This window comes from Ipomoea triloba, chromosome 5 (genome assembly GCF_003576645.1).
Source record: "Ipomoea triloba cultivar NCNSP0323 chromosome 5, ASM357664v1".
Taxonomy (NCBI): Eukaryota; Viridiplantae; Streptophyta; class Magnoliopsida; order Solanales; family Convolvulaceae; genus Ipomoea; species Ipomoea triloba.
Genome location: NC_044920.1, coordinates 28,205,964 through 28,220,629, shown reverse-complemented (window position 1 = coordinate 28,220,629; position 14,666 = coordinate 28,205,964). Strand labels below are relative to the sequence as shown.

Here is a 14,666-nt window from a genome sequence, read left to right as displayed (position 1 = left end):
AGCTTTGCTAAAAAGTCAAGAACTGTAATATTGGTGGCGGATCTGCAGATGATATAAATGCAGCTGAGGCCATTGATATGGAAAACCAAGGCTTTTATTTTATTGGAACCGACAAGACAAAACAGTTCAGCTTCTTTCACCCGGCATGAATTATTGAAAGTAATACTATATATAGATACTCTCAGAGCTTAGCAAAAAACACTTGTTAATGCGAGTACGTAACAATAATTAGTCAATTATTTAATTAAACTAATCAAAAAATAAATTTAAGAATTAACTAATCATAATATTTTGAGTCAAAGAGTCTTGGAGTACCACTATATATGTCTGCAACTTCTTCTTCATCACTAGGATGGTCAACTCCATGGATCAACCTTCAGCCTACTGCAGTTGGGGAAATGGGAAGAGCCTCTACTGCAGTTGGGGAAATAGGAAGTAGGTGCAAGTAAATTGTCAATCGTATAAAACTCTCTGGTTCTATTATAACCGAAAAACTATTCTTGTCCAATCTGCGGGAAATATTTGGATACAGAAAGAGAAAAAATAAAATCAAATAAAATAAAAATTGTTGTATATATCTACCTAGGAGGGTGCTATCTCCAAAAAACTATAGTAACTTGTAATCAGGAATAAAGAACATGGCCTCAATTCTCTGAAAGACAGCGTGCTGCCTTGAGAGTGAGCTCATAAGAATATTTCAGCGCTTGAAAATTGCAATATCCCGGCTGCAATTAGTTTTGATAGCTTCCTCTAAACTTTGCATGCGGTCAAAATCAACTTTGAAAGTAACCATCGTGACTCCACCTTTCCCTGTATCGTAATCCTGTTTAATGTCTTCAACTTTATAAGTTTGGAGCTGCAGCAAGTCACCATGGAGAAGGGCAAAATTAATGAAATGAGAAAGACAAGAGAATCAAAACTCGCGTAACAGTTTATTATAGTTATGAGAGAGCAAAGGTCCGTAAATCAACTTTATAATTGATGCTCATACTACATTCAGATAATAGTATATGAAACCATGACACTAGATTTTTCTACGGATCATAATGTAAAGAGACCTTGTTACCTTGGAGATGAATATGTTGACAAATACTAGAAAGGAATTTAGCGGTTTCAAGCTCACACTGAACTTACCTGGTGGTACAGAACCCCTAAAAGATCAAAAGGAACCTCTACACCCATAGAAACCTGCAAATTGAAGATCATTTCCATCAACAACGGTACTGAAGCGAACAAGATCGAAATTTAAGAAATACATTGCATAGTTTTAGAGTAGAGCAAAATATTTTCCACGGAGAGTGGAGAAAGAAGAATCCCGAAGCAATCCATACCTTAGATTTTACAAGCTGCGTAGGAGCATTTCTCAAGCATTCTGCAGCAGTTCCTCCATAAGCTCTAACTAGTCCGCCAGTACCAAGTTTAATTCCTCCAAAATACCTAAAATCAACGGAGGTGAAATACTGCTTTCTACTAGGAAAGATGTGCCCTATAATATCCTTCATCCAACCCAACTTCTAAATTCTAGTTTGTAGTGAATGTATATCATTCACCATTAATCACCAAAAAAAAAAAAAAAAAAAAAAAGCTGTACTACCTGATTACAACAACCATGACTCTGTCTAATCCCGAAGAAACAATTGCAGAATGTATCGGTTTGCCAGCTGTACCAGATGGTTCACCATCATCATTACTCCGGTATTGATCCCCAACCTATATTCAAGACAGTCGATACTCAATAAAAATGATATTGTAACAAACTTTCAATTTTCCAGAAACCTCATAAATTCAAGAAAATGGTTACTATTTTTTACACTTAGGGTAACAATCTAGTAATATACAATCATGCAATTCCTTGGGCAAAATTCCCAAACTTGAAATAAGTAGCAGCTGAAGCTCAAAATAGAAATATTTAACTGAAATCACAAACACTAAAGCGTTCATTCATGCACTAATTAGCCACACTCGGTCAACGAAGCAAGAAAGAAGACTACAAAACTAGGGTTAAGAAGTTTACCTTGTACGCCCAACAATTATGTGTGGCACGAGGATCCCCAACCTATATATGTACAACAAAAACTGAAGTCAAGATCATTTCGAAATATTAACTTAAAAATGAATAAATAAAGAACGATTACAGAATCGTCATTAAAATTGAACTTTTTTTAAAAATTGGATTTTGCAAAGATTACCTCGGAAAGGAAGGATTCGGCTTGGCGTTGGTCGGAGATATGGCCAGCAATGGCGATGAATTTGCTCTTCTTGATCTCCTTTTCGCAAGTGAATCTGCCTTCAATTGTTGTGAATGCTCCTTGGCTGTTGGGAATGGAGCTGCTGCTGCTGCTAGCGGTGACCATTGGTCTCTTGGCGGTTGGGAATCCTATAGGCGACGAGAGAATGAGGGGACGGCGGTGGGGTAGATAGCAACGGTGGTGGCTCAGCCGTGGAAGAGGGATTGGGATTATGGAGATTATCGAAGTAGTCTTACCGGCAGCCACATGCATTATTCCCTGGGCACCTATCACTTCTCGCTTTCTCTTCAGTTCCTATTAAGCTTAGTTAATCCAATGCCTTTTGATCTTTTCTAAAAAAGAAAAGTTAGACTCCAAAGATATGCGCAAAGGTCGCTTTGGCCGAGTGGTTAAGGCGTGTGCCTGCTAAGTACATGGGGTTTCCCCGCGAGAGTTCGAATCTCTCAGGCGACGAATTTGCCGTTTTATTAAGCTTAGTTAATCCAAAGCCTTTTAATCTTTTGTAATCTCATATTATAACATAAAGGTTATATTCCCAAGGCAGAAGCAAATGTCGCTTTGCCCGAGTGGTTAAGGCGTGTGCCTGCTATGTACATAGGATTTCCCCGCGAGATTAGTATATGGGATTTCTCCACGAGATTTCTATATAAGGTTTATCGGAAGATTGCTGCCTAAACAGTAATTGTAATATATTCAAAACCATTGGAAATGCTTTTAGTTAGGAAAATTGAGATATAGATTGGATATTATGAATGCTCCAACTAATTTTCCTCTAGGCTAACTAATCAATAAGAACATCACCAACAATTACTATGATACATTTGTTACCATTCTAAATTGGTGTTCACACAATTGAACTCCGATAATAGGAACATTAATTCTTTTAGTTAAAAAAGATTGAGAAAATATAAAACAGATACACCCTTACAAAGAAAAATGCAGTTAAAAGCAAGTCAAAAACTCAACACAATCAATGGCCTGAAATACTTTTTTGCTTGAAAACTCATAATACTTTTTAAAAATATATATATAATGGCAATATAAATCCAGAGTTCAATTGTTCAATCACATTATTTACACCATACTAACCCCAAAATCAAGTATACAAAACTACTAGTAACATGAATTCTACCACTCTGCTGATCTTAAATGGAAATGCAGCTCAGAGCTAACAAAACTGGGCGAATGTTGTCTTCAGACCGAGACAAGATCAGTGCTTTCTTCGAGTTTCTGTTTCCAGTTATCAAATCCGCTGTTTTCTGTTACCAGCAAGAAGACAAGATCAGTGCTTTCTTCGTGTTTCTGTTTCCAGTTATCAATCCGCTATTTGCTGTTACCAGCAGCAAGACAAGATCGGTGCTTTCTTCATGTTTCTGTTTCCAGTTATCAATCCGCTATTTGCTGTTACCAGCAAAAAATCATTGCACCTACTGATTCAGCAACGGGCCAGTAGGAAAAAGATGACAACGGACCATTCAGATTATGTATATATATGTATGTATATGATATGTACGTGTTGCAATCGTTTAATAGAAGAAGTTGCTGTCTTTGTCATTCACCGCATCCTTGCAGAGCATTGACCGAACTTCAAGAATTGATCTCGGTGGTTCCAAATCCCTCTCTTGAAGTGCATTGCCCAACAGTTTTTGCATGTGGGATGCGAATATATCTTCTAAAATCTGTGCAAGTAAAAGAGGTCGATGCATATATTTTAGTAGTCTATGGTTAAATTCGTTATTTTAACAGAGCATTTTTCGCCTAATGAAAGAGATGGCAAGTTAGATACGTAATCAATGAAAGCTATCTGTAAAAAAAAAAAAAAAAACGAGGCACTCCTAGCATCAAAATTTTGCGTTAATGATACCAATCCAATAGAGGTTCTCGTCAAATTAAAGGCTAGCATGGTGTACTTACGGATATGGCAACACGAGAGGCTTTATACCAGGATCTGCTATCTTTTCTGTCCTCCAAAAACTTTAGCACGTCCTGAAATGAGAAAGGGAAATTCGGTTCAGAAAAAAAATTAAAAACATATAAAACGAGGAAATTAAAAGCTATGGCATTGCTATGAAGTAATAACGGGCATCCACCTGTCCCATTCGATCCCAAAATCCTCGGCAAATAATTATGAAAACTTGAGTTTCAAATACAGCGTGAAGTTGATCAATTATATTTTCCAGCATATCCTTCAAAGGTTGCATCCTATTACGCAAATCAGATTCCACTATTCCCTCCTTTGCGTCTTGGATTATCTTCTTCAATTTCGTAGGACTCTGCAACTTCGTCTATTTACAGAAAGAGCATAGTTAAAACCCGTATATGATATGAACCGAACTCCATTATGCAACAATTATACCAATGTCCACTCTATAACTATAGAGCGAAAATTGGTTGAGTAAATAAAATCAACTATAAACTAATACCTACATTTTCAACGAGCTTATCCATCAAAGCTTGCATATAACCTCTGAATTTGGTTCTCAGCATTATTGTTATTTCACTGATACGCTCTCCCGGGACCATATTGCTGCCTTCAGGAAGACAAGAACCCCATGACTTGAACTGAGCTTCTATCTGGGGCCGTAGAATGTCAAGCATTCGTTTCATGGAATTCAAAAGAATTCCCAACTAATCGAAACAAACAAACAAACAAAAAAGGTTCAGCATATCGTTTCTTGGAAATCAGATAAAATGAAAACGGAAAAAGGAAAGGAAAAAAGACCAATTAGAGAAACATAAGCACAAACATAATAATATAGCTCACCTCATTGGAAACTGCAAAAGGGCACACAGTCCCTTTAGTCATTTTCTGGACATATTTCAAACCTATTTTAAACGGCATCCCATTTTCTTTGAGCGGAGATAGAACATCAGCAAAATGTTTGTCCAAAGTTTCCATAACAGCCTTCTCAACATCCGCTATAGCCTATTGAAAGACGCAAATTAGAATCAAAAAATTAAGACAACCGAAAAGAAAGAGAAACTGACTAAAATTTTTGGCTGTACATACACTTTCTAAAGGAAAAATATATTCCGGCCAGCGACTGATGATAACATCATATTCACTCAAAGTCTCCTTCAAGAGATCATAGATTTCGTCAATAAAAGGCGTTGTTGAAAGACTTGCATCCATGCCAGACCACTTTATCTGCAAACGAATTCAATAGCAGTACAAAATGCATCGTAAGATAAAAATATGAATACCTTTCTCACTATAAATACGGCACATAGAATGCCAATGCAAAACAATCGGGCCAAATATGAGCGTATCTTTCGGTTAACGTGGTTCATCATCTTCAACTAGAACTAATGCTATACCTTATCAGGCTTGCACAAATCGAGCAAAGCAAGGCGCTTGTCATGGATCCAGCGGATTATGTATAAGTTGAACAATTCTTTTGCATCTACTCCTCCTTTGACATGACTACAAAAGATGGTTTTCGATTAAGAAAAGATCAGAGTCACATGAAGAACACATAATATAGTAGAAGAAAACAATGGGACTCTGGGGAGGGAAGATCGGCACCTAATATTCCAGGAAATAAGATCCTTTTGAAAATCAGCCGTCGCAATAACGAGCCCTGCTGTGGGAGACGATGGGCCAGTGGGAGGACATGCAACAAGGAAAGCTCGCAATCTGTTACAAAGCTCTGCACTATATATGGCCGAAGAAAGGTTTGGAAGGTCTAAGAAACTGCGAGGACAAAGACGCACTGTTAAGTACTAAAAAGAAGATATTATAATAAAACATGTGAACGTTAACACTAATCATCAATGACAAACCTAAATACAATGATGCCAACCAATTAAAATTCAATAACCCTACTTACTGATTTACAAATAAAAGTATCCATGATATGGGGAAAAAAAAAAAGGAATACCTTGGGAGGACATCTTTACTATGGATCTCCAAGTCGGTCAGAATTTCATTTCTGATGTTCTGACAAAGTGAGACCATTTTTTGATAAGCTGTGGAATTTGCCACAGGATCCATCAATATCTTCTCGTTGTTGATCGATACAAATTCATCAGTCTCTGTCAAGTGATGTTTGGATCTCTTCTTTGCAGCAGTCTAGATGAAAATTGATTAATTTGTTATACATACATACACAAACATATATATCGAGTATTAAAGATAGTAGTTTCGAAAACCTGAAAGTATCGACAAAGCTTCAGTTGTGCCTCGGGAGAAAGTATATCGTGCAGAAGAATATAGAGCTTTAAAGCAGAAGCAAGAGCAGGAGGTGCAAGGCCAGTAGCAGGTTTGAATATATCAATTATCCCCGTTGGCAGTGATTCATCCAGAGACTTGTAGTTTTCAAAAGCTAAAGCAATGATCTCCTCAACTTTCTCGGAAACTTCTCCTAACATACGGTTCTGGACCATAATCAATAGGACATGCAGCATTAGAAACACATGAAGAAACCTTTAATATCTTAGACTCCGTAAATACTATAAAACAAGACCCGAAAACATGTCCAAAAAGATATCATACTGTATAAGAAATACCCAGAAAAAAAAAATTGTCTAACCTCTTGGTGACTTAAGCTATTTTTCGTTCTGCCTTTCAAAACCACAGGTAAGATCAAATCATGCACCAAATTCAAACAATCCGAAGTTGGTGTGGCAACATCCATGATATATGAAAGATACCTACAAATCAACAGAACTTCTATTTATTAACAAATATAAGTACACAAACATAACCACAAATTACACAAGTAATATACTTGGCAAAAGCATACTCTATCTTACCTCAGCTTGGTATATGCTTCTGAAACTCCGTAGTATGATGCAAATTCAGATACCAGCCACTTCCAAGAACCATGAAGCAACAAATTTCTCTGTTGAAACTGTTGGACTTTCATTGCTGCCTCCAAAAGACAGTCATATGCAATAGTCTCTGCAACAGTCCCACACTATACGAAAAATTGAAGAAACATTTAGGGAAGACTACTCACAAGATCATACAGGAAATTACAAAAGCCTATAGCAAAGACTTAACTCACCTTAGTATCGCGATTTTCATCAGCACTGGTAGAATAGTTTATGAACAACTGTACTCTTCCAACAAGGTCATGCTCTGGTTCATGGTATATGGGCCACCAACGAAGCTTCTCTCCCTGCAATCAAGCTATTAATATAGTGTTTGTGTACCATATTATTAAAAAAAATTCAATTTTTGACACTAAGCTCTAGAAAAATCATACCTGATCATCAGAAATATCAGCTACCTGGGCTATTGCACGGCCACAATAAACTCCTTTTGAATCATGCACTTCAATGATTAAGTCATCTCCAATTCCGTCCGGTAAGCTGTATTCCAAGACAAATCAAGTTTAACAGCCAATATTTAGAAGATACAGATGCTAGCTTATGAAAACGGAGTAAACAGGAAACGAACAATATATGACTTTCTGTGGACCCAGCCTGCATTTTCACAGCATCATCCTCAGGTAAGCTCTTAACCCGCAGCGAACAAGAATAGATTTCTGTCATCAAGAGCCAAAAAATGATTTAGCAATTTGACCTAGCAAAGTACATAAACTAGCACTACCACAGCTCTTTGTTATGTGTAAGTTGGGTGATTCACTAACCACACTGATAATCCATTCAGAAAATTCAGTCAGTAAATTAAGCTTTATACACTAATTGGAAAAGAAAAAAAAAATCAGAATTCCAACTTTATTTCCAATACACAGCATTTTGAATTCCTAATCATGGTTAAAACAAAAAATAGTTGTGCTTTGAAGTGAAGGTTAAGAGTATTCTTTATCATACTTTTACCTCAACGTTCCCCTTCATGTAACACTAGATTGAAAATGCAGTTTAGGATAAAGAATACGCTTAATAATTAGTAGAACAAGTGAACAACAAGAAATAAGCTATGTATCCTTCTTCTAAGTTTGCAGTATACCTGGCACCACTTCATATGATTTTGAACTGCTTCTAAAGGTAGTAAAACCAAGTTTTAAAATTCCGGACACATCTTTCATATACCGAGTACCAGAATGCAAATAAACCAAGCTTTTCTGTGAAAAAGAGGCATTTATAGGAAGCCTAGGAGCAACACGAACTTTCCTTATTGCTTCCCACTCAGAACTGAGCGTAGACTTTATATTGGAAATCTGAAAGCGAAGTGAATCAATTTTTTCTTTTGATGGTTTTATAGAAGAAAAGCTGCACCCAGTTGGTGGTTCTAATCCCATTTTCACTTTACGAACTGCAAATGGACAAAAAATTCAAAATGGTGTTAGAAGACTGAAGGGCATTCTTTTCATTGAAGCAGAGCTTGCAAAGAATGGCATGTCAAGCACCTTGCACTTTCATCTTGCCAAAAGTTTTCTTAGGCTTAACTGCTGCTCCCTCACTGACAAGCTCTGAGGACATTTTCCTCAGTAAATCTTCCTCGGGTTGCAGTAACGCTTGCTTTAAGCTAAAAATTTGAAACAAAGACAAAGAGGCCATATTACAAACAAATAAAAGCAACTAAATTTATCAATACAACATAAACTTCTGGAGTTTTTAACTTAATGGCAGATTTTGGCTGCCTTATGCCTCTATAGTCATGTGCTTCTAATCCTCCTAAACTCATTGTTCTGCCGAAAATTTCTACTAACTTCAATTTTCAAGGTGATTGGCAAAAGGTAATGTCGTTCAAGCACAAAATTTGGTGCTTAAAACAAGAATAGCCCACAAAAGACACAAGTACATTAACTTTCTATACAGAAGTCCCACTTAAATATAAGTGATACTTTAGCAAAGTATATAACAATTCAACAAAGAAAAGCAGCAGGTATTTTCAACAATCTCACCTAAAGGAATTTCGTAATAAAGCACATTCATTCTCTAAAAAGACAGGAGCTTCCATGCAGCCTTTAGCCCATGAATGGAGACAAAGCCGAACACATGCCTCATAAGAAACAAAAGTATGCCAAGTACCTCTTCCACTGTATACAATTTCAAATAACAAAAGATTATACCAATTAAATACTAATAAAATCAAATACCTGGATTACATGAAATATAATCTACCAAACAGCAATACAAATGCTGTATTAACTACCTTGCATGGAATGTAGGATACTGAGAAAATAAATGGTTATGCGATACAGCAGCAGTCCTGACAAAGCACAAAGTAACTTTAACTCTTCATGCAATTCACTGAGAATTACATCAAGAAAAGGGGTAAACATGCTGAACACAAATACCTTCCAGATGTATTGGGCAATGTACTTGAGCATGTGATAGGTTCACCTGTGGTTGCAGAACCACGTGACGTACCAGATATGGAGGTAACATCTGGCTCAGAATTTTTAAACTGTTCAGTAACTCGATCATGTTCATCAAAAGAACCAGCGAAGGGTGGTGCACTTGGAATATCATCATCAAACATTCTAGCATTGAAGGCCTGAAACCACAAACGAATGTTAGAAGTATAGCATGCTAAAGCCACTGCATTAATTAAAGATCAGTGATTGAAATTAGGTTCAGCCCTAAGCCTCCCCAACACACTTTAACATTAACAAACCTTTTTATCACTGCCCCCATTTGTTTGTACATTTGTGCCATATCGATGAGCCCCGAATCGAAGAGAGGAATTTGCTTCTGAGCTCATGGTTGAGTCAGACAACTCACCATCACTAAAAAGTGAGGGTGGACGAATAGGGCCATTAGCATGACCCTTTCGCCTCCCATTCGGAATCTTATCATCCTGGGGCGAAGTTTCCAGTGAATACCTTCCACCCTCATCCGAATCAGAACCGGTATCCATGTCAGATTCACGCTCATAGTTAACACCAGTAGTCACATTAGTCTTTGAAACGGAGAACCACCCAGATGGCAGATGACCATTCTGAAATTTAAACTGAGATGACACGCCGCCACTCCGGCCTCTATTTCTTTGCCCAATTACAGGATCATAAGCCCTTCTCTGAGTAGCCATTGTCAAAAACAAAGCCCTCTCCTTCTTCTTCTTTGCACTACCCTAAAAGGCTAAAACCCTCCTTCCTGAAACCCAAATCAAACAACCTTTTTTGTGTAAATCCAAGACCCCAGACAAGAACACTAATGAAAAATTCCAACAAATCCAAAATCAACAAAATTACAACAAAATAAAACAAATCTTTCAAAACCCTGAAACGGCCTGACAGCAAAGAATCCAGCTTTACACTCAGTAGTGAAGAAAATCGCCAAGGCAAACACAAAGAATCAAGAACAGTAGTACGAGAAACTTACAGAGTGCAAAAGTTGATGGAGAAGGCGAAAAGCAAAGCTTGGATTCTTCAATGCTATTGTAATTTGTTCTAAAAGAGGCGAAGAGAGTAACTGAGTCGTATGGCATTGACTAAGATCTAAGCACACTCAATGTAAAAGCAATTAAGTGAATCCGATTTCCTAAATTACACCGGAAACTCCCGGGATTCAATGCTGTACCATATTTAGCTTCACTTAAACATAAATGAATTTATGAAAGGAAATAAAAAGAGAGAAGACGAAACTGGCAAGTGGCAAAGGAGAAAAAGTACATTAAAAATTAAATCTTTTTTTTTACTTTTATTTTTGGGTTCTTTTGGTGCATGGAAATTGCAGTACTAGCAATGGACAGCTTGTAGTGCACTAAGCGGCAGACCCCTCCGCTTCCCTTTCTCACGCAGAGAGAGACAGCGCTTTTTTATTGTTTTCCTTTTATACCCTCTTCCTAATTTGGAAATGAATTATAGTAAGCTTCAAACTGTTTTTTTTTTTTTTTTTTTTGAGAGTTTCAAACTGTTGAACATAAGAAAGAATTTTTACATAACAATTAAAATTAAGAATATACAAAAATATGAAGTAACATAAGTTTACTCTTTTTATTTATCACGAAAATTTAAGCACAAATTATAGTTATAAATTTTTAAGATAGCGTTTATATTTCAATGAAATATTATCATTATTTTATGATGCATTAATTATTTAATTATAAGAAAATTGAATGATCGATCCAATCACAATTTATTACTGTTTTTAGTTTTCTTATTTGACAAAAATACTGAAAGACTAGACGAAATCCGTGATATCACAAAACGCTTAAGCATTTTTTCGCATTTTGTTATGCCAATCCTTTAATCATGATTTATGCATGTATTTGGTGAGGATGAAAACACGACACGTTAGCTAATAGAAGATATACATTGTGAAAGACACGCATATTGATTAGAATTTTGATATATTTAAAAGTAAAAGTATGAAAATATATAAATCTTATATTTACTATAAATTATTAAAAAATAACTTATTTAATGTAACTAATATTGATAGAAACTATTTTTTTCTTGAAAAGATTATAGTGGGAGCCGGAGTTATTAGATGTCCAACATTCCAAATTCGGTTTAAAAGATTCATTTATATAAATTAGTATTTTCGTCCATGCATTTAAATTGCAATTAAAAAACAGTAATGGACAAAAGATGAGTAGAAAAGTAGTCCATAGAAAACAAAACAGAAAGAAAGTAGAGAAGGGACAGGGAGAGGAGCGTAACATGGGGGTGACACATCATCACATGAGGCGCCAAACCAATTCTTATTTGTCTTTTGCAGCGGCCGGTGGTTTTATTGGCGCGTCTTTGCGGTGCACACAACTTTTGTGTGTGCTCCTACTACAATTAATTAAAATAAAGTAGTCAGTCCATTGGGCACTGCCGAAGTAGGAATGTGTGAAGTAGACTAGAAAACCTAACATAGTCTGACTGTCAAAACTACTTGGGATCTGTGAACACTAAACACCTTTGGAATCTTTTCCTTTTTCTACCTTATTCACTAAGAAAGGTCTTGGTCTTCATATAAATTTACTGCTCGCTCATAAAATTTACCTTTTTATTTTATTTATTTTTCCAAAAACTCATGAAACCTTATTTAAATACGGAGCTAATAAATACAAGCTTATATCTTTTAACCAACATAAGTCTAGTTAGCTGATTTAATAATCACAAATTTACCTTTTTATTTTATTTATTTTTCCAAAAACTCATGAAATATTATTTAAATACGGAATTAATAAACAAGTTGATTTAATAATCACAAGTTTTTAGTTGCTTATCAATTAAAGTCACAAAGTGAACTTCATCTTGAGCATACCTTCGAGTAACAATTACGAATTCATAAATCAAAGAAAGTGAAAAATGTACAAATAAATTATATTTATATTTTATAAATGTAAAAATAAACATATTATTTATTTCCTTTTTAGTTATTCATTTCTTTAAAAAAATGCGGCTCTTCAAAAAAAAAAAAAAAATACGGAGTACATAATTTCTGAAATGATCTTGTCGGGAGACAGTTTGATTTTGTTTTTGTTATTTCCCCGGCCGGGGCGTAGTTTGTCTACATGGGCGTGCTGGCGGTGCTGCCGTAACATGAATGGCCAAAGCAAAGCGCAAATAACGGGCAAATTATGACGCAATCGGAGCCATTTCCAACGGCAGACTTGAGACTACCATACACACAATATTCAATTAAACAATTCATTGAATGTTACGTTGCCAATAAAGTCCCTATTACGATGGATGCTCACATACATAAATATAATGTATTTATTATATTTATTAAATACAACACCCAAACAAGCACAAGCACATGGCCACATGCTAAGAGTTTAAAGTGGCTTCCACACCAATTGTGGACCAGAGTATAAAATACACAATTTACCTATTGAATATTTACAATTTATATATTGAATGTTCAACATTCAAATTGTGAACATTCAGTATGTAAATGGACACAAATTTACTTTGCAATGTGGAACCGGGTCCATGATATAAATATTGCTAATCCTCCTCACAAAAAATTTTAACTTGCAAAGAAGTGGGCCTCCTGAACTCAAGCGCTAGCAGGCCTGCGCCTTTCTGCCAATCATCTGCTGCTTGGATCTCTTTGAATTTTTTATAGCCAATCATCTCTGTTTTTCTGCAAATCCCAAAGGATTCAAGGTAGCAGCTGCTGAGCTTAACCATATCATATATACAAGACTTGTACCTTCCATCAATTTAGGGAACTGAAAATCATAAATTATGCAGCAGAAAAGGTAACCTCAACAGCTCAACTTCAATGTCCATCCTGGGGCTGGGATGTTATTTAACTACACACCAAAGGAATACAGTAAACGCCTCCAACAACACAAGTTAACCAAAGAGAAGTAACAGCACCACCACCAAGAACAGAGGATGGATGAACTTCCAGAATCAAAATGAAATGCATTAGATCATAAGTCTTTTATTATCAACAATTCAACATATCATGTACTTGCCACATATACATAGTGTATTCACACTAACAGACACAGATACTAGGTTGCTCAGGTAACCGCTCAGGATCAACATGATTGCTGATGTATCATCAAGTCTTTGTAGACTTTCCACATGTTAACATCCTCATCATGGCAACCTATCAACAATTGGAAGTGTCACCTAGACTCTCTTGAATAAATTAGGATGAGCATATTACTCAACAATAGAACACAAACATATAAACAAGTGCATATAATACAACTGCAGGAAAAAAAAAAAGATCAATTAAAAGGGGAATTTGTTAACTTGTACAAACAGAATCACTACAAAAGAAAACGGAGAAAGCATTTAAAGGCTGGCATCTATTTGGTGGGAAAGAAAACATTTTAGTAATTTAAAACACAGTTCAAACTTTGAGGGGAAGGGAGGGAGGGTACAGGAGTTGGGNGGGGGGGGGGGGGGGGGGGGGGGGGGGGGGGGGGGGGGGGGGGTTTAGAGTGGCAATTAGCACTTCTTTTATTAGTTGAGAATGAGAAAAACAGTTAGCTTTTTGTATAAAACCAGGTTGCCATAATCCACACAATAGTAATAAAAGGTTTGAATAATATCAGGGATTTTTAAAATGAGGCTGCTCAGTTAACCGCTCAGGATCGACACTAGGTCAATGTCTCATCAAGCATTCAATTTTAAGTCCTTAGTTTCATCACAGCAGCCATTTTAAATTTATTGATGCTATTACTCAGAAGAGTTTTCACCAAGTACTCTCTTGGCAATACATTAAGTAGTATCTATCTCACCAAGTATTTTGCTCAAAGTTCAAACTTTTAAACTTTTTGAACTCAATGTTGACTGACAAATAGAGAAAAACATTCAGGTTGTGGTATGGAATATTGGAATCTACGAATAATATCAGGAATGTTAAATGGAACGAAGCTGCTCAGTTAACCGCTCAGGATCGACAGTACTGCCGATGTTTCACCAAGAATCAATAACTTTCAATAAGTTCTTAACTTCATCATAGCAGCAATTTTAAATTATCAAAACCCCTAAAAGGAAGTTTCATCAAGAAAGTAACTAGATGAGCATTTTAAATATATCAAGTCTCTCTCTCCCTCTCCCTCTCCCTCTCCCTCCCTCTCCCCCTCTCCCTTCC

At 36.2% G+C, this 14,666-nt stretch overlaps 3 protein-coding genes and 4 non-coding genes across 10 annotated transcripts in view; 1 reads left to right on the top strand and 6 right to left on the bottom strand.

Moving 5' to 3' along the window:
* The window catches only part of LOC116020514 (IMPACT family member in pol 5'region-like), a 1,592-nt gene extending 1,445 nt beyond the window's left edge, over positions 1 to 147 (bottom strand). Inside the window, exon 1 of the mRNA XM_031260984.1 lies at positions 141 to 147. Coding sequence (XP_031116844.1) covers positions 141 to 147 — 7 coding nt within the window. The remainder of the gene's footprint in view (positions 1 to 140) is intronic.
* Positions 1 to 2,537, bottom strand: part of LOC116020802 (IMPACT family member in pol 5'region-like) — a 5,348-nt gene extending 2,811 nt beyond the window's left edge. For 2 of the 4 annotated variants that reach the window (XR_004098844.1, XR_004098845.1), the window contains exons 1-7: positions 2,190 to 2,537; positions 2,015 to 2,056; positions 1,595 to 1,710; positions 1,332 to 1,437; positions 1,135 to 1,188; positions 583 to 856; positions 316 to 414 (exon numbers count right to left, since the gene is read on the bottom strand). Coding sequence is in view for 1 of the 4 variants with exons in the window: in XM_031261341.1 (XP_031117201.1) it covers positions 698 to 856; positions 1,135 to 1,188; positions 1,332 to 1,437; positions 1,595 to 1,710; positions 2,015 to 2,056; positions 2,190 to 2,501 (789 nt within the window). In the remaining 3 variants the exon portion in view is untranslated. Of the gene's footprint in view, positions 1 to 8; positions 43 to 315; positions 415 to 450; positions 857 to 1,134; positions 1,189 to 1,331; positions 1,438 to 1,594; positions 1,711 to 2,014; positions 2,057 to 2,189 lie in introns of those variants that run through there. The other 2 variants (XR_004098846.1, XM_031261341.1) reach the window with 2 other exon arrangements.
* An 83-nt stretch (positions 2,538 to 2,620) lies between these two features.
* On the top strand, positions 2,621 to 2,702 carry TRNAS-GCU. The gene has a single exon. It is a non-coding gene; the product is annotated as a tRNA-Ser (tRNA).
* A 534-nt stretch (positions 2,703 to 3,236) lies between these two features.
* On the bottom strand, positions 3,237 to 10,724 carry LOC116020123. Its single transcript, XM_031260611.1, has 22 exons — positions 10,488 to 10,724; positions 9,781 to 10,259; positions 9,461 to 9,660; positions 9,316 to 9,372; positions 9,065 to 9,199; positions 8,567 to 8,685; positions 8,167 to 8,472; positions 7,654 to 7,741; positions 7,460 to 7,565; positions 7,259 to 7,372; positions 7,005 to 7,168; positions 6,782 to 6,902; positions 6,402 to 6,626; positions 6,131 to 6,321; positions 5,776 to 5,943; positions 5,568 to 5,673; positions 5,260 to 5,397; positions 5,014 to 5,175; positions 4,677 to 4,877; positions 4,340 to 4,534; positions 4,164 to 4,235; positions 3,237 to 3,928 (listed from the first exon to the last, which is right to left on the bottom strand). Exons 2-22 carry the CDS (start codon positions 10,192 to 10,194, stop codon positions 3,776 to 3,778), a joined length of 3,435 nt encoding a protein of 1,144 aa, XP_031116471.1. The 5' UTR covers positions 10,195 to 10,259; positions 10,488 to 10,724; the 3' UTR covers positions 3,237 to 3,775.
* Positions 10,725 to 13,577: 2,853 nt separating this feature from the next.
* Positions 13,578 to 13,669, bottom strand: LOC116021345. The gene has a single exon (XR_004099007.1). It is a non-coding gene; the product is annotated as a small nucleolar RNA snoR128 (small nucleolar RNA).
* A 472-nt stretch (positions 13,670 to 14,141) lies between these two features.
* LOC116021347 lies at positions 14,142 to 14,225 on the bottom strand. Its single transcript, XR_004099010.1, has one exon. It is a non-coding gene; the product is annotated as a small nucleolar RNA snoR128 (small nucleolar RNA).
* A 221-nt stretch (positions 14,226 to 14,446) lies between these two features.
* LOC116021346 lies at positions 14,447 to 14,537 on the bottom strand. Its single transcript, XR_004099008.1, has one exon. It is a non-coding gene; the product is annotated as a small nucleolar RNA snoR128 (small nucleolar RNA).
* Positions 14,538 to 14,666: the final 129 nt, after the last annotated feature.